This window comes from Telopea speciosissima, chromosome 9, assembly GCF_018873765.1.
Source record: "Telopea speciosissima isolate NSW1024214 ecotype Mountain lineage chromosome 9, Tspe_v1, whole genome shotgun sequence".
Classification (NCBI taxonomy): Eukaryota; Viridiplantae; Streptophyta; class Magnoliopsida; order Proteales; family Proteaceae; genus Telopea; species Telopea speciosissima.
Genome location: NC_057924.1, coordinates 12,106,262 through 12,128,265, shown reverse-complemented (window position 1 = coordinate 12,128,265; position 22,004 = coordinate 12,106,262). Strand labels below are relative to the sequence as shown.

The following is a 22,004-nucleotide window of genomic DNA, read 5'->3' as shown; positions in this document are numbered from 1 at the left end:
TGGCTGGGTGGTCTGTGCCCTTGGCGATCCGTGCTTGTGACGATCCGTGCCTGGTGCCTTTTACCTCGATCGGCGCCCTGTAGCGATCTGCACCCGCACAACGATCCGCGCCCGTGGCTGGGTGGTCCGCGCCCTTGGTGATCCACACCCTTGGCGATCCGCGCCTGTAGGCGATTTTTGCCCGTGACTAGGTGGTCCGCGTGATCCGCGCCTGTGGCGATATGCGCTTGTAGGCGATTCGCGCCCGTGACTGGGTGGTCCGCGCCCTTGGCGATCCGCGGCCGTGATGATCCGCGCCTGGTGCCTGTTGCCTCAATCGGCGCCCTATAGAGATTCCCACCCGTAGGCGATTGGCGCCTGTGGCTGGGTGGTCCATGCCCTTGGCGATCCACGCTTGTAGGCGATTCATGCCCGTGACTGGGTGCTCCGCACCCTTCTTGAGGTCCGCGCCCCTGCTTTAATATACGCCCCTCTTGGCGATTCGCACCCCTGCTTCAATTGGCGCCCCTCTTGGCGATCCGCGCCACACTTGGAGTCCGTGTATATACATAGCACTCAATCCGCGGTTATGCAGGTCCGTGGTCTGCGCCTATTTACTGCGCTCAATCTGCGCCCGTACTCGATCGGTGCCCTTGACCACGTCTTGGCTGTGTTTGGTACATGTTGTCTTTATTGTCTCTTCCTTTTTTTTTGAGAGTCGACGCCCATTGATGGCACCCTCGTTCGATCCGTGCCCATTAATGCCCCTTTGATTGACGCCTGGTGAGGCCCATTGGATCTTGATTCGCGCCTTTGGACGCCCATTCGATCCGATTCGCATCTGGTGACCCTCATTTGGTCTGCGAGCATTGATGCTCATTCGATCCGCGATCATTAACGCTCGTTCAGTCCGCGGTCATTGACGCTCGTTCGATCCATGATCATTGTCGCTCATGGTCCGCGGGCATTGATACTCATTCGATCCGCGATCATTGACGCTCGTTCAATCCGCGATCATTGACGCTCGTTCGATCCACGGTCATTGTCGCTCATTAGATCCGCGATCATTGACTCTCATTTGCTCCGCGGTCATTGACGCTCGTTCGATCCACGATCATTGACGATCGTTCGGTCCGCGATCATTGACGCTCATTCGATCCGCAGTCATTAACGCTCCTTCGATTTATGATCATTGACGCTTGTTTGATCCACGGTCATTGACGATCGTTCGGTCAGCGGTCATTGAAGCTCATTTGATCTGCGATCATTGATGCCCATTCGGTCCGTGCCCGGCTCGATCGACGTGCACCTTCTCTGGTATGTTCTTTTCTTTCTCCTCTTCTTACGCTCTTCTTTTTTCTTTTTTTTTATTTTTTTATTTTTTTTATTGAATCTGTACTGATGGATGCAGGTTGGCATCCCTCTCTTCGCGTTGGTTGCTTGGCTTTGGGAGACCATTGTTCTGAGTAAGTAGCTAGTCTGCTTCATTGTTTATCCATGTCATCACCTGACGACTCTGATCCGACGATGGTCGTGGTTAGATCCGCTGAGGAGTCTTCTTTGGGGTCGTCTTCCCCTGCGTATACTTCTTCTTCTTTGCCTTCCCCTGTTGCTAGTGATAGGGAGGAGGAGGTTTCTGGAGACTTTGCCCCTAGTAGGGGTCGTAGGGCCTCCAGAGCTTCTGTCTCTGTTTGTGACCCTAGTCTTGACTTCCTTGGATTTGGCGGTTCACGTTCTGGAGAAGACCCCTCATTATGACTTCTCGGGGTTCTCGGAGGTCACTACACTGTTACCTGTGACTACTACTGTGGCTCGTGTCTCTCCTGACGATGGTGCTGTGGTGACAGAGGAGGGTGCAGTCTTGTTAAAGGAGAGTGTTGCTCACCCCACTAAGGCCGATATGATGTCCCCTGCTAGGTCAGATGTCGCCCCTCCATCAGATGCTCCATGAGTTTATAGATGTTCCTTTTGGATGTTGAGTTCGTGGATGAGAACTTTTTTTATGAGAACTTTTGGATTGTGATGCTTGCTTTTTATCTTTTGTATGTACTTGACTTTTTCTTCTGGTGATGTTGATATGACATGGATTTGATCCTTGTTGCTTTGATGGTTCTCGTATCTGTGTAATCGCATGTAGTTGGCGGTCCATAGGGATGTCTAGTCTCGGTGGTCCACGGATCTTGGTGGCATAACGCCTTAGGCATGACGCCTCGGTGGCATAACGCCTTAGGCATAAAGTCTCGGTGGTGGCATAACGCCTTAGGCATAAAGCCTCAGTGGTGGCATAACGCCTTAGGCATAAAGCCTCGGTGATGGCACAACGCCTTAGGTATAAAGCCTTAGTGGTGGCATAACGCCTTAGGCACAAAGCCTCGATGGTGGCATAACACCTTAGGCATAAAGCCTCGGTGGTGGCATGACGCCTTAGGCATAAAGCCTCAGTGGTGGCATAATACCTCGGTGGTGGCATAACGCCTAAAGCCTCATTGGTGGCATAACGCCTTAGGCATAAAGCGTCGGTTGAGTAGTAGAAGAAGCTGAGTATTCCTGAATTTTTTTTCAAATTATCCTTGAAACTGTAATGCCATCTACTGTTACTGTTGGTGGTGCTGCTACTCCGCTGTTGTTACTTCTACTGATAGTACTTCTTCAGGTGTAGTGAGTTTCAGGTACGGTCTACCTTCTTGCCCCCCAGAGTTTTCGAACGGTATGTCCCAGGACGTATCTGCTTGGAAACTATATAGGGTCCTTCCCAATTTGCTGATAGCTTCCCTTCTTTCCTTGGTTGTGATGCACTTGCCCTCCTTAGGACTAGGTCCCCCTGATGGAATAACCGTTCACGTACCCTGGCATTGTAGTACTTGGCTGTTCGCTGTTGGTAGGCTACGTTCCTCAGTAGTGCTTTCTCACGCACCTCATCCAAGAAGTCTAGGTTCGCTCGCAGTTCATCTGTGTAAGTTCTTTCATGGAAGTGTAGTACTCTGTGGGACATGGCGATGACTTCTATCGGTGCCAATGCTTCTGTTCCATATGCCAGGCAGAATGGACTTTCTCCTGTGGGTGTCCTTACTGTGGTGTGGTATGCTCACAGAACACTCAGTAATTCTTCGACCCACTTCCCTTTGGCTCCTTCCAGTCTTTTCTTTATTCCGTCCAGCAGGGTTCTGTTGGTGACCTCCACCTGACCATTGGCTTGTGGGTAGGCTACCAAAACAGGCCGATAGTCAATGTTGTAGCTCTGACAGAAGGTGCTGAACTTGGGGTTGTTGAATTGCTTCCCATTGTCGGAGACTATGATCTTTGGCACACTGAACCTATAGATGATGTCGTCACGGACGAATTTCTCCATTTCATTCTCTATGATCTTGGCCAATGGTTTGGCCTCTACCCATTCGGTGAAGTAGTCGATGACAACCACCAAGTACTTGCGGTTGCCTGATGTTGCTGTGAAATCTCCCAAGATGTCTACCCCCTACATGGCAAAGGGAATAGGGTTGAGGATCGATGTAAGTTTGGTGGTGGGTAGATGGGGTACTGGGGTGAACAACTGACATTGCTCGCAAGCTTTGACATACTGGATGGCTTCTTCTTGCATTCTTGGACAGTAGAGTCCTTGTCCGGGATTGTGTGCCCTGCCCTACGCACTGTGTTGCGTCAAGAAATCGCTCAGCGGTCCTTCGAGTGCCGTAACCTGCAAAAGACCCTGGGTGACAAAGGAGAACCGGTGTGGTTCCGGCCTAGGACTCTTTGATGCCTAAGTTAGATCTCTCTGAGCAAACAGATGAATAGTAGTATTCAATATGAGTTAAGATGTCCCCTGATGAGGTCGTGTACCTTGCCTTTTATAGTAGTGTATGGTGGTGTGGAGAGTCCCAGTTGATGTAGAGTGTTTGTCGTAAGTGATAGAGTCCCTGAGTAGCAGGGCTCCTCCTAGATAAGTTGTCTTCTCATGAGACGTGATGTCACGATAGACTTGGTAGTCGTCTTCCTATAAGACGTAGTGTCCTTGATAGACTTGGCATCCTTGGTGGATAAACCTCATCTACGTGGTAGATGAGGTTCTTAGTAAATGAGCTCGTTTAGACTACGTGACTCGATAGCCGGTGGCCTAGAGTCCTTGGTGATGCGTTCCGTGTCTTGTTGATGGCGGTGATGACTACCTTGTTCGAGGGAGACTGTGCCCAGGGATGACGTGTTCGGAGAAGGGGTCCGCACCCCAAGGGGGTTGGTGCCCAGGGAGGTCCATGTCCCCAAGGGGGCTGGCGCCCAAGGGTGGCCGCGCCCATGGGTGTTGGTGGATGGTGCATCATTGACTCTATCTTGGCCCACTCTTCTGGGTCATGCCACGTGGCGATCTCCGATTGGTTGGTGTGAATTTGGGTTCATCACACTGACACATCAGTGGCGAAATGATTGATGCCCCACACTCTCTCTCCCATTGGCCCCTGCACGTGCGTAGGAACCACGTTCCCAAATATAGAATACTTTTCCAAATATTAATTCTTGATTTCCCAAAAATTATTATTTTAGAGTATATAGACTTATGGTGTACACATCAAATATCAATATTTAACTAAATAAGACATGAGTCAGCTTCACAATTTATGTGCATATTGTAATTTTTTTGGGCAAGTGATCGCATGGTCTGTACACCCACATTGGGTCAAGGGTTGGGGGGGGGGGGGGAAACGTGTCTGGGTATCTACCCAAGGGGCAAGGGTGTCAATTGACGATGCCCTATGAGATGGCACATGGGGCACAACCAAGCAGGGATCTTTTTCCCATTTTGTAAATCTAAACTTTAAAATCCGTAAAGTTTTTGTCCATTTTGTTTTTAATAGTTGGTAAAATATTTGATTGTATCTTTACCGTCCTCAAAAATTCTGAATCGTTTTAAACATGTCTTCTCGAACAATTTTTTGTTTTATCGTTCCGGTTATGGTCTTGACCGTTTTTTTCGGGTAACATATATCTGGCGTACAAAATCTCCTACTAAAAGCATTCTCCCAAGTATCTTTCACATTGGCTGGTCAGGAGTCTGCCCGAACTCGGAATATAGTCCACTCACATAAACACCTTTGTGTCCCATCAGGACCAGTCCGGGTTCAATAGTTTGGAATCTGATCACCGTTTTCGGTTCGATTCCGTTCCAAATCAACCAGAATCAATTGAATAGTCCACCAATCCGTCAACCACTGTTTGCGGTTCCATTCCACTTCGGATCAACCAGAAAGAAATTGTATCGGTTACAAAAGCCTTATAATCGGCCTCAAGTCACCTTAGAATTGACATCCGACTGAAATTGAGATCCAGGTAGCCGATTTTCAATCTGGATGGCCCAATTGGTCCAATTCTGGTAGTCTGACCGGAATTTCTCAAATCCTGTGTACCACCGACCACACTAGTCTTTAATTTGGTAAAATATCACTAGTCCACTTCTACTGGAGAAGCTCCAGAAGCTTCAAGGCAATAAGCATCTCTCGACTCCCTCAAATCCAAATTGCCTCAAACTGTTGGTTTACATAACTAAAAAAATAGTATAATTAAACTATGGAGAAAAGTTTTCGGTTGGGCATGGTTTTATTGCACGGTATCGGAACAGGTATCGATCAACCCAAAATTGATACAGTATTGGATCGGTATGGGCAGTATGTATCAAACAATTTGCCCCTGATTCTCCTTGAAAAATTGGTTTTTTAGCCGTTTTACCCCTTGTTCATAACATGCCACCGACACAGTATTGGGATCAGTAAGGTCCAAAACTGGTACGGATCACCCAATATAGGCGATTCGATACCGATGCTTAGAACCATGATGTGGGGGGGGGGGGAGTGTACCGTCCATGCTAGACACTAAGGATGCAAAATGACCACCTCGCCCCCATGAAAGTCTGAATTCCATCCCCATGATGCCAACGTGCGCTCTGTCATTGATCCTGCACGCAGGGGCCATGCTCGGATCTTTATCCCCTACAATTCCATGCCCGTCCATTTCCTGCAATTCCTCTCATAGAGTGCGCAAAAATGACCACCCTACCCCCTGCTCGAACACACTGCCTGGGTGGGGGTAATTTATCTACTCCATTTTCTATCCGCTTCATTTTCCCAAGTTCCTCTAATAGAGGAGGGTGGACCCCACCCAAGTAGTGTGTTCGAGCAGGGGTAGCGTGTCATTTCAGCCCCCATCTATTATTAGAGGAACTTGGGGATATGGACCTACCCAAGAAATAGAGTAGATAAAGGTCCCCAGGTAACCCAGGTGGGATCCACCACCCCTATTAGAGGGACTTGGGGAAATTACCGGACAGAGAATTGCATGAGATAATTTTCCAGCCATGCTCTCCCACAAAGCCCTTAAACTATAAAATGAAAATAAAAATTATGGGTCAGTTAAGTGATTTTGGCTCATCTCCAAGGAGCCCAGCACGCCCAAGGTGCTGTCAACCGTTGAGCTGTGCAGCACACATCCCTAGATGTGCGCCGAGATGTGTGTGGCACAGCTCAATCGCTGGATGCCCCCTAGCAGCACCCTGGAGACGATCCTGATCCCACTTAAGTATTAACCTTCTTGGTCATTTTATTGCCCAAAAAAAAAAAAAAAAAAAAAAGAAAAGAAGAAGAAGATATACAGATAAAGAACCGGTCCTGATCGGCCCAGTCATCTCACCACGTGACTGAGACAAAGATTAATTTTTTTTTTTTGAGTAAGAAGAGAGACAAAGATTTATGACCCGTCTTAAACGTCAATTTGAAGTTTGAAGTTGAAGTTGGAACTTGAAAAAGACAATCAGATACTTTAAGAAATACACTTCCCTTCTAGTTCTAAAGTAAATTATTTAAATAAATTGTTTCATGAAATGCAACGGAAAAAACTTCAATTTCAAAAACGTATTTCATATTCCTCTCTTCTTCTTATAACGCGGCAGCAGTAATGAGAGTCCAAATCTTGAAATCTTGAAATTTTCAAACCAAACACACAATACCCTATTTATACGTGGAGCCATCATTCCCTCTTTCCTCACAAATCCTCAACTGTAAGTGAATCCTCTCTCTCTCTCTCTCTCGATCTGCTGTTGCTGAGTTGCTTTAGCTTCTCTTTTTCCAAAACTCATGGCCATGCAGCGTTCTCTAGCGAAGCACTTAGGACGTAAGCTTCTTGTTAACAACAGAAGTGATCGAAAACAACCGATGGCTCGGTCTTGTGGTGTTTTTATTAACCACAGAAGCATCGACACCAAACGCTCAGTTGCTGGTTTGCTTTACGATTACTTCCTTCGTCTAAATCTTCACCCTTTCTTAGACAGCAAGAATATGAAACCTGGTGATAAGCTCTTTGAACATATCGATTCTGGAATTCGATCTTGTAAGATTGGTGTTGCTATTTTCTCTCCTACTTATTGCAATTCTTACTTTTGCCTCCATGAATTGGCTCTTTTAATGGAGTGCAAGAAGAAGGTTGTTCCTATCTTTTTCAACGTCAAGCCGTCGGAGCTTGCGGTGTTAGACGATGGGATTTGTCCGGCCAAGGAGTTGCAGAGGTTTAGAGGTGCACTTGAAGAAGCTAAGTACACCGTAGGCCTCACGTTTGATTCCTCTAATGGGTAAGAACCAAGAGTCCCTTATTCTCTTCTAATTTAAGACTGCGTTTGGTATGCATTCTTGGAATTCTCTAACTGATTTTTATTATCTAACTACAAAATCGACCTAGAATGCATTTCAAGAATTCATACCAAACGCAACCTAAAATGCTCGTGTTTCTTTATTTCTTTCTGATGAATTGGTTTTCTCTTGTGGGTACGTATTAAAGGGACTGGTCTGAATTAATAAGAAACACTACGGACATTGTGGTCAAGAGTTTGATTGAGTTGGAGGTAGAAGAAGAAAGCAAACGTCGCTCCTCACTCCCAACTTCCATTACTGGTCATCACCTTATCTGATGATGGATGATTAAATGGAGACTAAATTAAGAGCCCAACAATAACTTGAAATTGATTCTTCTAATTTTATGTGTTTAATATATTGGGTTTGTGAGCTCAAAATTAAGCCTCAAACTCAATATCAAGTGTCATTATATTCATTCATTTATTTTTTCTCTTTCCTAGTCAAATTTTTTCATTGATTTTTTGTAACATGAAATAAGGAATCCTCATGGTAATCAATGTTTATGTGTGTATTTCCCCCCCCCCCCTTTTTTTTGAATCTGTAATGATGTTGATTGATTACCAAAGAAAAATAAGAATGTAAATTGATTTACTCCATGACTCAATGATACAATGGACGTAATATTTAATCTTTCTTTGTTCATTAACATTTGTTTCCTATAGTATGGATGTAAACGGATCGAATTTGGTTGGATAGTGGCATTATCATATTCATATTCGATTATATTTAGACGGATTCTATTAGTTTTCGGACGGATTTAGATAGTTTCTAGATATTAATTTTTGAATACGGATTCTCCTAAATGGATATGAATACGGATTTAGATAGTTTTCAACTATCCGTTGACATCTTTACAGTTTTGTTGATGAGGGTTAAGGTGAGACTTGAGAGCTCAACAATTACCATTTCTTCTACTCTTCTTAGTCTTTGATTTTCTTACGTTTTTTTATTTTTTATTTTACCTTGTATATATTTTAATTGATATGTGATTCCATGTATCACAATGCATTAAACAATATATAGAAACTAATAGAAAATCTAGAAAAAGAATCACATTATCTTAACTTATAAAATTATAAAAATAAGAAAACAAATACCATAAGGTAACTTATTTTGATAGAAAGACACAAAGATATATTTCAGACATTTTATTATTGTCGGATTGCTAAACGAATCGGATAATAATAGGTCGGATAGGGGGATTATCATATTCGTATCCGATTAGTTTTCGGACGGATTCAGATTCTCCTAAACGGATACTATCACGGATCGAATACGAATTTTTGAATATCCATTTACATCCTTACCTATTAGGACTCTTATGTATTAGCTAATTTAAGTTTCCCTTTCTTATGTAATTATTTGACTGCCACTGAGGATTCACGATAGTTACATACCACTGAGGGTTCACGATATCATTTTCCACCCATTCCCCCCCTCCCCCAAAAGAAGTGTAAACACCAACCCGTAGTTTTAAAACAGAACTTGCCACCAAGACACCAAGAAGGCCGACTCTGATTTTGCCCAGTTCAATGATTGCCAAAACACAGCTCACAAAAGTGTCACCCACATACTTGGATATGAGAGGATTACCATAAGGGTGGTATTTCCGCCATTAGAGGGGCGGGGCGATTATTTCGCCCACCCCCATGTGTTTGGGCACAGCCTGCAACCCCGGCACAGAAAACATTTTCCCATTTATTATTTCAACCATTGGATAAAGGATCAAATATTGGTTGGGCTGATCTGGTTACTGGTTAGCCTAGCTCAAGTAACAACTGTTTCAGATGGGCCAAAAACCTGAGCTCATCCAAACCTCGCCCTATCTTTGAGGCTTGGGCTGGAATTTTTGGTTCGTAGTCCCAGCTAGGAATGAGAAATCCCAGCCCGAGGCCAAGGGCAGGTTGGGTTAGAGTTGAGGCGTCAAACCGCGGCAATGTTCCCTGTGGCATCAGGCTGCCAATGAGTTGTGTGTCTACCTTTGCTCCACTGGTTCTTGTTTGTGCTAAGAGAGAAGGCAAGAGTATCTTACCCCTCAGCTCTTTCGTTGGGTTTCGGTCTATCTCTGCTATTGTTGTTGTATTTTGTGTTGTATTATTTGCTTTTCTTTGCAATAAAATCCTACCTTAATTGAAAATTTAAAAAAATAATACATTAAAAGACAGAAAGGCCGAGAGGGATATGCCTCCCATCTGCTAGCCATGAGAGCCTCTGAGTTTGCCCACCTTTTTATTATTCTTTTTTTTATATTTATATTTTATATTTATTTATTTATTATTATTTTTTATTTATTTACTTTTTTTTGGGGGGGGGATGGGTTTTAATCCAAATTTCCAATACCAAGATGATGCTAGACTGGAGAGAGGAGCCCACTTTTAGGGTTTTGCATGGACTTTGAAACAGATCGATAATAACCCTTGACTAAAAATACTGAGAACATTTTGAATCCATCCCTTACTGCAACTACCTCAGCACAATGGTGAGGTTACTCCATTGTGACCTAACAAAACGCAATCCAATAATTAAAGCTGACCTCAACTGGGGATCTAATTAGTTCCTAACCTCTTGAGCACGGTTCGCTGAAGACTAATAACGGTTCAGTCTCCTTGCCTGCAACATTTTGCATGGAAATACCACAGCTTGCTAGCTGAAGCTGAAGCTGAAGCAAGCTCTCTTAACTGCATTGGGTAGTCGAGTTGGTGGAGCACCTTGGAGGAGATTACAATGCCCAGCCCTTCTCCAACTCTAAAGGAGAAACAGGTTTCGTCACCCAAGACGATGTGCTAGCTCTATCCCGGCCCAGTCTTCACTGCATGCCTTCTATGGTTTCCCAACATCCACCGTATAGAGACGAATCAGGTTCCTCTCCCTGAGTTTGGATTCTGTTCCCATGTGGGACGACTGGGATGAGAACCCACAGCCCCAGAGCCCCAGAGGGTGTGGATATGTCCCCACCGACCCCACATGGGAAAGGGATCGATCTGGACTCCCCACACCTCATGGATGGTGTGACATGACATGCCCTACGATAGTTACCCGCGCGCAAGGGAAGGGATCTAGACTTATTAGACAAGATCTTATGAATTAAGGAAATGCTTGATATTCAGATAGACATAACAATGAAAATGAAAACACGACATCCACTACGTAGAAATAGAATTAATTAAAACAGATCTATGATCATGGGATCGCTTCACTTATGATTCTTCCTTCTCTAGAGGTGATCGAGGAAAACTTTTTTCTGAAAAAAAGGGAAAATGAACCCAGCCCGGTAGTATCCCCTTGTGTCCAAACACAAGAGGGGGCCAAAATGATCACCCCACCCCTTCATTTGTTGGATGCCTCTGCAAGCCCTCTCATTGGCCCCGCACTAACCATCTGGTAAAACAAAAGATATGGTTATTGTTAGATTTTGAATGGCAGTGGGGTACATTGGGTAGTTGAACTGTCCTTTTCGTAGATTCGGTTTTGATGGGGCCATCTCTAATCTATAATCTCGTCGTATGCTCTTATATAAGGTAATGTGTGGATGCTCAGAAAGAAAAAAAATATATTAAAAATATAATGACATAAAAATTATGATGGTATAATGATTGATTTATGTGTATCTCCCTCAAACTCAAAGAATGTCAAATTATTTTGATTTTTTTTTCTTATTTCCTGCTTATTCCTTCACACGTGGAGGCACCTGGAATTAGTTGGTTATAGGATTCATATATAAACCCTAAAATTACTCATCCATAAAAACACTCATACCTTGAATCGGGATCCTACTTCTGCCTGCCCGGTTCTGCCGTGTGTGCCCCCATACACAGCAGGGCGATGAAAATACTGCCTTACCCCTATCCGAGCTGGGTTAAGGCGGTCTTTACCACCTTGCTGTGTGTAGGGCGCACGACAATACCGGGCAGGTGGAAGTAGAGGATCCGGACTCCTCATTCCTTAGTAGCCCCCACGGCACGTCCACCACAAAAAGGCATTCAGGCCCTCTCACTTCATAGTTGGAGGCCCATTCAACGATTTATCACCAACCGCAAACCATCCACGGCTCCACTTTGATTTTCAAAGGTCAAAGAAAAAAAATATTACATTTGAGTGGAGGATCCATGTTGAACCAGTCCAGAGCTTACACGATTTGGTTTAACTTTTTGACTGTTCAAAGATGTCGAGCAGAGAAACATTAGTGAAAGGACTAGTGATAAGCCCATAAAGCCCATCCCCCCCAACTCTCGGGCCCAACTACTCCTTACTATTCTACAATATTTTACCTGAGAATCTGAGATGAGTGCTAACCAACTTAGCAGCACCTTAGGTCTGTGAAGCCCAAATGCAAAAGCCATTCTTCCTCGATCTTCATATACATTACTTCTTTCGTCTCTGTGGTTTCCATCTCTCAGTTTTCAACTCTTCTTCACCTGGAGTTAGACCCTCTCACGTAGGCGAGAGAGATAGTCTCCCTCTTTTATTAAATAACTTTTGAGAATAAAACAAAGGACAATTACGAGAAAGTTATAGTTTCTTAGTTCACCACTTTGGTAACAACAAATTGAAGTGTAAAAAAATGTATTATATAGGCAAAAATAAAGTAAGACTACAAATTATTTAAACGGTGTCACTAAGAAAATTATTTTTCAAAGAATCATTCTAAAGAATCAAAGTTTTTTGCCTGATACCAACCTAGTCGTGATCACTCCAAAGAAATGATACTAGCTAAAAGTGTAGTAGAGGTGACTTATCCATCTTCGTTGAGAAAATATTTGGTAGGGGATACCCTATATACGAGAGGTATTGGGACCTTATAAGGAAACCATGAGATAAGATTTCATTTCATAAATTGATGATTGTTGTTGATTACTCTAGGGAACTAATCCAAATACATGGTTAGCTAGGTGTTTCTTCTGATGATAGAGAGAATGACAAAATAGCTGTGAAACATAGTTTGGTCGATGTTGAACAAATCTCCAATCTAATTTGATCAGTTGTAAAGCATAATTTGGTCGATGTTGAACATATCTCCAATCTAATTTGATCAACAGATCTCTATTATGAAGGATTAAAACCCTCTGCAATGCAAGCATTTGGTTGTGCACTGCAGTGCGGCCCAGGGAGTTCGACACATGGTAAAAGCTTCATCTAACGGTGCAAGTTTGATGCAACACATTTTTTTTCTTTTCTAATTTTTTCAAGCTTGATACCATTGAATGTCACATCTTCCACGTATCGAGCTCTCAAACCCGCATTACAGTGCCCCAAAATAAAGGCACTACCGACAAATTTTTTTTTTTTTTCCCTATTATGAATGACACTACTCTTAAAACCCCCCCCCCCCCCCCCATCGACTTAAAGATTTAGGTAAACACATTGATTTCCATGAGACTAAGGACCAACCCAATAAAATGCTGACCTCACAGAACCTCATGATCAAATTCTTATACAAATCTTTTACTTTAACACCCCCCCCCCAAAAAAAAAAAAAAAAAACACAAAATTCGTATACCAATCAGCTATTGGAAAGAATTAAATTTTCTTTGTCATTACATTACGACAGGTGGACCCACTTTGACTTTTTTTTATCGTTTGTCTCTTTTTTTTTTTTTTGAAAAGGAAAACTTTATATTATATAAAATAACAGAAAGGGAAAGAGAGAACAAAAAAACAGAAAGGCCAAAACCACAGACCCTCACAAAACAAAAGGAGGGCCACTGGTAGACCCACTTTGACTTTTATTTTTATCGTTTGTCTCCTTTTTCTTCGGACGTAATCCCGTAAATAATCCTCTAATTGTTAAAAAAAAAAAAAATTTAAATAAATAATCCTCTAATCCCAATCCAACCAATGGAAGGGAAGGATCAATGTTTCCACCTACCCTGGGTAAAAGATTTTATACCCATGTTTGACTCTGAATGGCAGTTGGGTCCACTGGTTTGTTGAGCTTTCCTTTTCGCAGATTCTGGGTTTTGTATAATCTCTAATGTCTAATCTTGTCGTTTAACCCAAAAAAAAAAAAGTAACAACAGAATACTATCCGGTTGTGTGCACGCCTAGACACACAAAGCATCTTGAGTGATTGGAAATTTCACTTTTATATGGGGGCAAGATGGTAGTTTCTAGGCATCCAAGGCGCTTTGTATGTTTAAGTGTGGAATTCAAGTAAGGTGCACGATCGGGTAGTGATCTTTTTCTAACAAAAAAACCTCTAATATAGTCGTATGCTCTCTTTTTTTTTGGGGGGGAATAGGCAACATCTGCCAATTAGCAAAAAGATTTACAAATCTGAAAGATACAAATTACGTTAAAGAATTTTCAGGGGAAGTGTGGCCCTACATCCAGATATAGATGGGAGCAAAATGATTGTCCCACCCTCCATGAAAGATGAAAATGCCCGTCCTATTGATATTTCTGTGTGCTTCCATTGGCCTTGTGTGCATGCATGGGTCACGCTCCCTTAATGAGAACTTCTTCAATAATGTTTTACATGTAGAACCCTAACACGATGTAGAAAAGTAAAGGAAAAAACGCAAATAGAATCACACAATGCGCACAAGAATTTACGTGGTTTGACAAGGTTGGTTATGTCCATAGTGATATGAGATCTATTTCACTATCAATAGAGAATAAGGTTACAGTCACTCGTCCTCACATCTCTCTCAGATTTTTGTTACAGAGAAAAAACTCTCGTTACATGTTTATAGCAAAACCCTATACAGGAGATTTACTGAAATACCCAAGGAGACCCCACACAACAGTCCATCATCCGAAGTCAAGACACCAAAACCTCAACATTACAATCATATGTTGAAAAGATTTACCAAATCCCCATATAAGTAAAACAAGCTAAAGGAACAAAGTAAAATACCCCCAACATCTCTCTCTCTCTTAATAAAACTAATTTACCATTTAGTTCATTTGCCATACCACAAAGCTAGGCCTGTAAACGGATCGGATTCAGCTTGGATACGAATCAGATGTGATCAGATCCAGATATTCCCTGGCCGAATACGAATGCCTCTAAACGGATTCGGATGCGGATCGAATTTGGATTTTCGATCATCCATTTACATCTCTACCTTGTGTAAATCTGGATCTTCCTCTTCCTAGCGGATACAATTCACTCTCAATCCATATCTCTTAGATCATTATTTTCTTTTCCTAATATTTTAGAACCTGTTGAACTTCAAAAACCCTCAAGATCATTATTTACTTAATTTTTTATTATTAAGTTTTTGGATTTTCTTTCGACGAATTTTTATCGGAATATTCGGATTTTTTTTTCTTCTGGATATCTCTAAACGAATACAAATGTTCCAAAACAGATACAGATGTGGATCGAATTTGAATTTTTGATTATCCATTTATAGTTCTACACAAAGCTCCATTTCCACAAGTTCTAGTAACTCTGGATCATCAACATGGGATCTTTATCCTCTCAATTACATTGCTCGTACTTGACTCAAGTACATCTAACAGAGGAGACAGAAATGACTATCCTACCCCCTGCCCGAACACACTGCCTGAGATGGGATCCACCTCCCTCTATTAGATGTACTTGACGGTCAAGTACGGATAGTGTAATTGAGAAGATAAAAATTCATCAACATTCAACATCGCCTTATTTAGAAAACAGACCAATGACTCAATGATGGCACACAAAACTAAATAATGGATAGAAATTAGAAGATCCGATTCACTTAAAAGAACCACAAGAACAAAACGGTAAATTCTGGAAATTTGTGACAACATAATTACCGATAAAAATCCTTTGCAATGCAACATCTAGCGGTGCAGTGGCAGTGCGGCCTCCATAGAGCGCCACATGGCCTCTACAAATCGTGTGGTTGAAAATCGTTTTACATAATTTCAAATGAAACTACCCATTTCCCCCATTTTTACTACCCAGTTTGAGAACTATACCCGCCCGACGACTAAAATCAAAATCGTGAAATCCCCTAGGCTCTTCCTCTCTATTGATAGCTTCCCTGCGAACCCAAATCCCATTTCTCCGATTAGTAGTACAAGGAGATATGTAATATCTTAAAATTGCTAAGAGCAAGAATCCAAGGATCATTCCAGAGAGCAATGGAGGACCCATTACACACCTTTGGACAGACCAACAGTTCAAGCAAAGGAAGAATTTGAGACAACCATCCCAAATTAAAGAACCCTTTTTATTTATAGCCGCCTGATCAAAGAGAGAAGAATAAGGGAAATATTTAGCTTTTTAACTCTAGACCATGAGTCCTGCCGCGAGTCAATAATCTCCAATACAACTTGATAAAAAGATCCCTATTATGGATGACAGTACTCCTAAAACCTAAACCATGCAACCCCTTCCAAAACTTAGCACTAATAGAATCCAATTGGTTACAACCAATAATCGAAAAATGAAAACAAGACATCCAGTACATAGAAATAGAATTAAGAATAAATTTAATTAAAAAAGACCTACAATCATAGGATCAGTTCATCCATGATTCTTCCTTCTCTTTAGGTGAGGCAAATTTTTTTCTGAAAAAAAAAAGGGTAAAAGAACACTGCGAATGATCTCATCCCCACCCCTACTATTGGATGCCTCTACATGCCCTCTCATTGGCTCGCTAACCATCGGATAAAACAAAAATGGCAATGGGGTACATTGGGTAGTTGAGCAATCCTTTTCGCAGATTTTGTTTGGTAGGGCCGTCTGTAATCTATAATTTCACCGTTTGCTCTTATATAAGATAGTGTTTGGATATTGGAAAAAAAATATAATAACAAAAATTATAATGATACAATGATTGATTTATGTGTTTATCTCACTCAAACTAAAATTATTTCAAATTATTTTCATTTTTTCTTCTTACTTCCTTATATCTTCACACGTGGAGGCACCAGGAATTAGTTGGTTATAGGATTCATAATATTACCCCAACATTACCCAGCCATCAACACTCATACCTTAGTAGTCCCCCCCGCACGCACGCACGCACGCCCGCCCGCCCGCCACAGAAAGGCAATCAGACCCTTTCACTTCATAGTTGGAGGTCCATTCAACGACTCATCACCAACCACAAATAAAAAATAAAAAAATTATATTTGGGTGGAGGATTTATGTTGGACCAATCCAGAGCTTACACGATTTGGTTTGACTTTTTGACTGTTCAAAGATGTCGAGCAGAGAAACACTAGTGATAAGCCCATAAAGCCCATCCCCCAACTCTCAGGCCCAACTACTCCTTCCAATTCTACAAATTTTTACCTGAGAATCTGAGATGAGTGCTAACCAACTTAGCTGCAGCTTAGGTCTGTGAAACCCAAATGCCAGAAAGAGAGAGAGGGGACTAATTACGAGAAGGATATAGCTTCTTAGTTCACCACTTTAGTGACAACAAATTGCACCTTAAAAAAAATGTATTATATAGGCAGAAAAAAAAGTAGGATTACAAATAATGTAAAAGATGTCACTAAGAAAATTATTTTTCTAAGAATCACTCTAAAGAATCAAAGTTTTTGTTGGATACCATCCTAATTGTGATCATTCCATAGCTAAAAGGATTGTTAGAGCAAACACCAACCAAAACACGAAAAGCAACAAAAACAGATCAAGACGACATAGGGATTTAACGCAGTTCACACATTAGTATGGTGTGCTATGTCCACGGACGAAGGCAAAGTTGTTTCATTCTTTAAATCGGAGAAAGTTACAATAAAGATCCCTCAAGAACACCCAAAACGGCACTGCTACTCTCTCCCAAAAACCCTAAATCGAAAACCCCAAATCTCACTCACCTTACAATAAAGCGGGTAAAAAATATAAATACTCCATCGAATCGGATCAATCCATCAAGTCGGCCTAAATTTCTTAGATCTACTAGATAAGAATCAAAATTCCAAGATAAGTAGGTTTCAAATTTGTAGGTCTCAAAAAAATAAAAAAACTTTAAGGATTGAATAAAACAAATTTGAAACCCATTTATCTTGTAATTTTCGATTTTATCTAGTAGATTAAAACATTATTTCCCCCTCTCCACCTAAAAAAAAAAACCCTACAATTTGGTGGAAACCGTGGAATGTCAGGTCCCCATGTTGTTGTATGCATGTTGAACAATTACTTGATTTGACTCTTGGACTGTGGAAAGATGTAGGGTATCCTATTGGAAAATTATCTCCTCCAGTTCCTTGTGAGGCCTAGTTCTCAGTGCCTTTAATAAAGGGGGTGGATCCCACCGAGACAGAGTATTTGGACAGGGGTGAAATGGTCATTACGCCTCCCATGGTAGGGGCATTGGGGAACCCGGGGTTTCAACCATGTCGCTGCCCCCCTATAGTAAGCACTAACTTTGAATAATTCCTTTCACCTTTAGGTTTTAATATTTTCCAAAATATTCTTCAAGATTCCAAGTCCTCGCCTATGATGATCCAGATCTTCTAAGGTGCGGGCTGCCTGTCCTGCCGTGCTGGCCAGACACAAGGTGGTGCGCATTGACCGCCTTACATCATCAAGCCCTGAGCTTTGTGCCTCAGAAATGGATAATGAAACCGTATGTTAGTCAAAAAGGGCGGCATGCACAGCACAACCAGGTGGTGTTCTTTTTCTCATACTAATATATACACAAAATTTGAGCATGAGTAGTATCACCACATGGTATATTTAAATAGTGGAACAACACCCACCCTGTATGAGATGCGTCCTAGCATATGAATTATAGAGAGAGTTATCTTTTCATTTTCTTAAGGATAAGACAGTTCAGAACTAGAGATGACAAACTTGATGGGTCATCTTATTACTTCAAGTGATGTGCTTAACATTCTATCTTTCTTTTTTAAATTAAGTTCGGAGTCTTTTAGTTGATTAGTTCCTCATCATCATCATTATTTTTTTAGGAAAAATGTTCTGTGGAGGGGAGGTGCAGGCCATGCCAAGATACAGTGGGGGGTAAAATGACCGCCCCACCCCCATGAAAGGTAGAATTTTCACCCCTTGAGATGTCAGAGTATGCTCTCATTGGCTGTTGCACGTGCATGTCCCCTGCGCTCTCCCACATAGAACGTTGTCCCTTTTTTTGTAATTCTCTCTTTAAAATGCAATCACTAATTTAACAAAGACTTCAAATCATCTCCACCTATGTGAATCGAAATTATTATTATTCTTTCGCATACACTCTAATACGTCATTTGTTCCCACCATCTAGATAGTAGAGAAAAATCGTCAATGATAATATACAGGACCTTAAGACAACAAATTTAAAAATAGGGAAGAAGAACGTGGCTCCTGCACCACTGCGGGGCCAATGAAGATGCTTAGGGGCATCCAACAAAAGGGTAGGATGATCATTTCACCCTCTTACGTGTGGGTGAAGGGAACATGACTGACACCATTCTTTTTCCCTTAAAAATAAGTAGTGTTTCCTATGGGGAAGTGTGGCTCCAGCACATGCTGAAGCCAATGGGAGAGCATGCAAAAACATCAACAAGGGTGTCAATTCACATTTCATAGGGGTGGAGCGTCGGAGTGGTCTTTCCGCCCCCCCACTCCATGTGTTTGGGCATGGGTGTCACTCTCCCATAGGGATCAGGATCCTCTCCAATGAGTGCATCACCCAATGAACACCCAATGGCTAGACTGGCTGGAAGTGCTAATACGATGCGTGCCAGCCAGCCCAGCCATTGGATTCCTCATTAGACACTCATTGGACGATCTCCTCATTAGAGAGGATCTAGATCCGGGTAAAAACCAATGAAGCAAAACTTTATTTTCATGAAATGAACATAAATCATTGGTTTTAAATCTAAGTATCCTATCGGTGTATGGATCGAAGGTATACGTATCGATATTAGTCAGACGGACCTGATTCTGATACAGCACCATTATGATCAAAAAGTGATTTTTATTAAACCAAAAAAAAATAGCCGTTTGATTTGAAATTGATCCAATACAAACTGATTAAACAGATACGTATTGGTATTGATATCGGCAATGACAGACAAGTTAATTAAAACATTGGGAAAATTTCACGGACACCCCCTAAAATTATTTAATATCTCAAAAACTTACCATATTTGGTCAAAATGTCACTGACACCCCTTATTTGTATGAATTTATTTCAAGATAGTCCACTCCGTTAGTCTCTGCAGTTAAGTGTCTGTTAACTCTTTTAAATGACGAAATTACCCTTATCACAGTGAAATCCCTATAATACCCTTAATGATGAATTAGTGATGTAAGAAGTTAGTTTTTTAGAAAAGACAATTTTGCCCTTGTTTTTATTCAATACTTTTTTTTTTATTCCTTTTTTCTCCCCTTCTTCTTCTTCTTCTCTTTCTGCTGTTTCTTCCGCCGCCGCCACCACCACCACCGCCAACCCCTCCAGCAGGTTTTTTATGTGTTGTGGCTTCCAGTTCCAGTGCATAAAAAATAACGAAATGGACATAGTCACAATTTTTCTTGAGTCACAATTTTTCTTTTTTTTTTCCCAGTGCATAAAAAATATCCAACCCATCTTCCCCAAACCTCTGCAATTTTTCTTTTTTTTTTTTAAAACCCTAAACGATTTTTAGAGGAAGAACAGAAAAATCCTCCATTATCCCAAATCTGTGGTCATGATCATCATTATCCAGTCCAAGGAAATCAAAAGGACTAATCTCATCAAGCTCTCGCACAAAACCGCCTTCACAATGAGGGCAAACTGCATCTCACCGACGAAGTTGCACAGGCTGCCTGCTCGACATTTTCCCCTCTCACTGTGACAGGCCACCGTCGAAGTTGCACATCTGTGATACCAATGTGTGTTCCCACTGCTCGACATTTTCCCCTCTCACTCCAGTTGGATCTCTCAAACAAAACCCCTAATCGGATGCTCCAATTCCTTACTTTTCTTGTAAATCATCTCAAAAGCTACCAATACAACAAAAAAACAACAATAATTAAACTAAATCATTTTTATAAAAACCATCCTCACTTGGGTTTGGCTCCACAAGCCTGGGTTGCTGCCGGGGTGGTTGTGGCCATTTGTTGTCGCTGCTGCTGCTGTGGTTGCAGAGAGAAAGACCCAGACGGGTTAGCGTTAGGGTTTTTTTATAAAAGCCATTGCCGCCTTTTTCAAATTTCCATTCTGATTTTTAGTTTTCTCGTGTGCATCAATTGCTTGAGTCAAAGATGAGTCTGTTTGCCTCCAATTTTATAGATAAAATGAGATAGATGGACAATTCACCTTGCGAATTAAGAGAAATTTACTTTTGTTGTCATGCCTCTGGTTTCCGTGGAAGTTAATGATATATACACACTGTGTATACACGATAATCCTCAAATTCTTCTAGCAATTTGGAGCTGTAACCAAAACAAGTTATTAAGCTACAAGTGCAATTCAAGTAACCCACAGATCAAGAGAAATTTCAGTATTTGCAATTGCAATTAATTAGGCTGAAATCTCTATTATGTTTTATCATTTCTCCCTACAAAATGACTTGCAGAATGAGTCTCTTGAATCAGATTCAAACTTCGATTTACTAGTCTTTGAGAGCTGTATAGTTTCAAACTGTCAATAATTGCCCTTAATTTGACTTTCCTCCTGCTCCTTGATTCTCTGTTGTCCCCTGTGGAAACAAGTAGTTATGCCACCCAGAGAAATATTATTAGCTTCAACAGAATTTCTAACCAGAAGGTGGGCAGGAAACCCCATCGACGACTGTTGGAGATGTGACCCAAACTGGGCAGCCAACCGGCAACGCTTAGCCGATTGTGGGATCGGATTTGGAGCTGGGGCGCTGGGTGGAAAGGGCGGTCAGATCTATGTAGTCACAGATTCGTCGGAGGAAGAGGCGAAATCAGGGATGGTTGCCACTTCCCTTCATCTAGGCCGGAGCAGGTGATGATCGCCGGAGCCGCAGCCATAGAGGGAAGAAGATGAAATGACAGTTTTATCCTTTTATTTAAATAACTAAGAGGGTAAAATGGATATTTAGAGAAGAAGATGAAATGACAATTTTGTCCTTTTATTTAAATAACTAAGAGGTAAAATGGATATTTCACCTTTGGGTACTAACTGTGCTTAACGTTTGGGATGTCTGTGACATTTTGATCAAATATGGTAAATTTCTGAGATATTGGATACTTTTAAGGGATGTCTGTGAAATTTTTCCTACAACATTTTGAAAAGTCTATAGACAACTGGTTGGTTTATTTCTCTATCTGATTCATTCAAACCTCATTAAGGGTTTCTACTTTCTTCGTTAGTTAGGTTTTAATGGTTATGATGATTACACGTGGCATATCTCCATAAAAAAAAAGTTCTGAGTTTTTTTTTTTTTTTTTGAATTGAGAGCTTTATATATATATTTTGAATGGGGGGAATGGAACCGGGGAGAGGATAAGGTACCAGCAAGGAGATT

General features: G+C 41.6%; 1 protein-coding gene across 1 annotated transcript; it reads left to right on the top strand.

The window, feature by feature from the left end:
- The first annotated feature begins 7,088 nt into the window (after positions 1-7,088).
- Positions 7,089-7,915, top strand: LOC122638644 (TIR-only protein-like). Its single transcript, XM_043831501.1, has 2 exons — positions 7,089-7,579; positions 7,786-7,915. Exons 1-2 carry the CDS (start codon positions 7,089-7,091, stop codon positions 7,913-7,915), a joined length of 621 nt encoding a protein of 206 aa, XP_043687436.1.
- Positions 7,916-22,004: the final 14,089 nt, after the last annotated feature.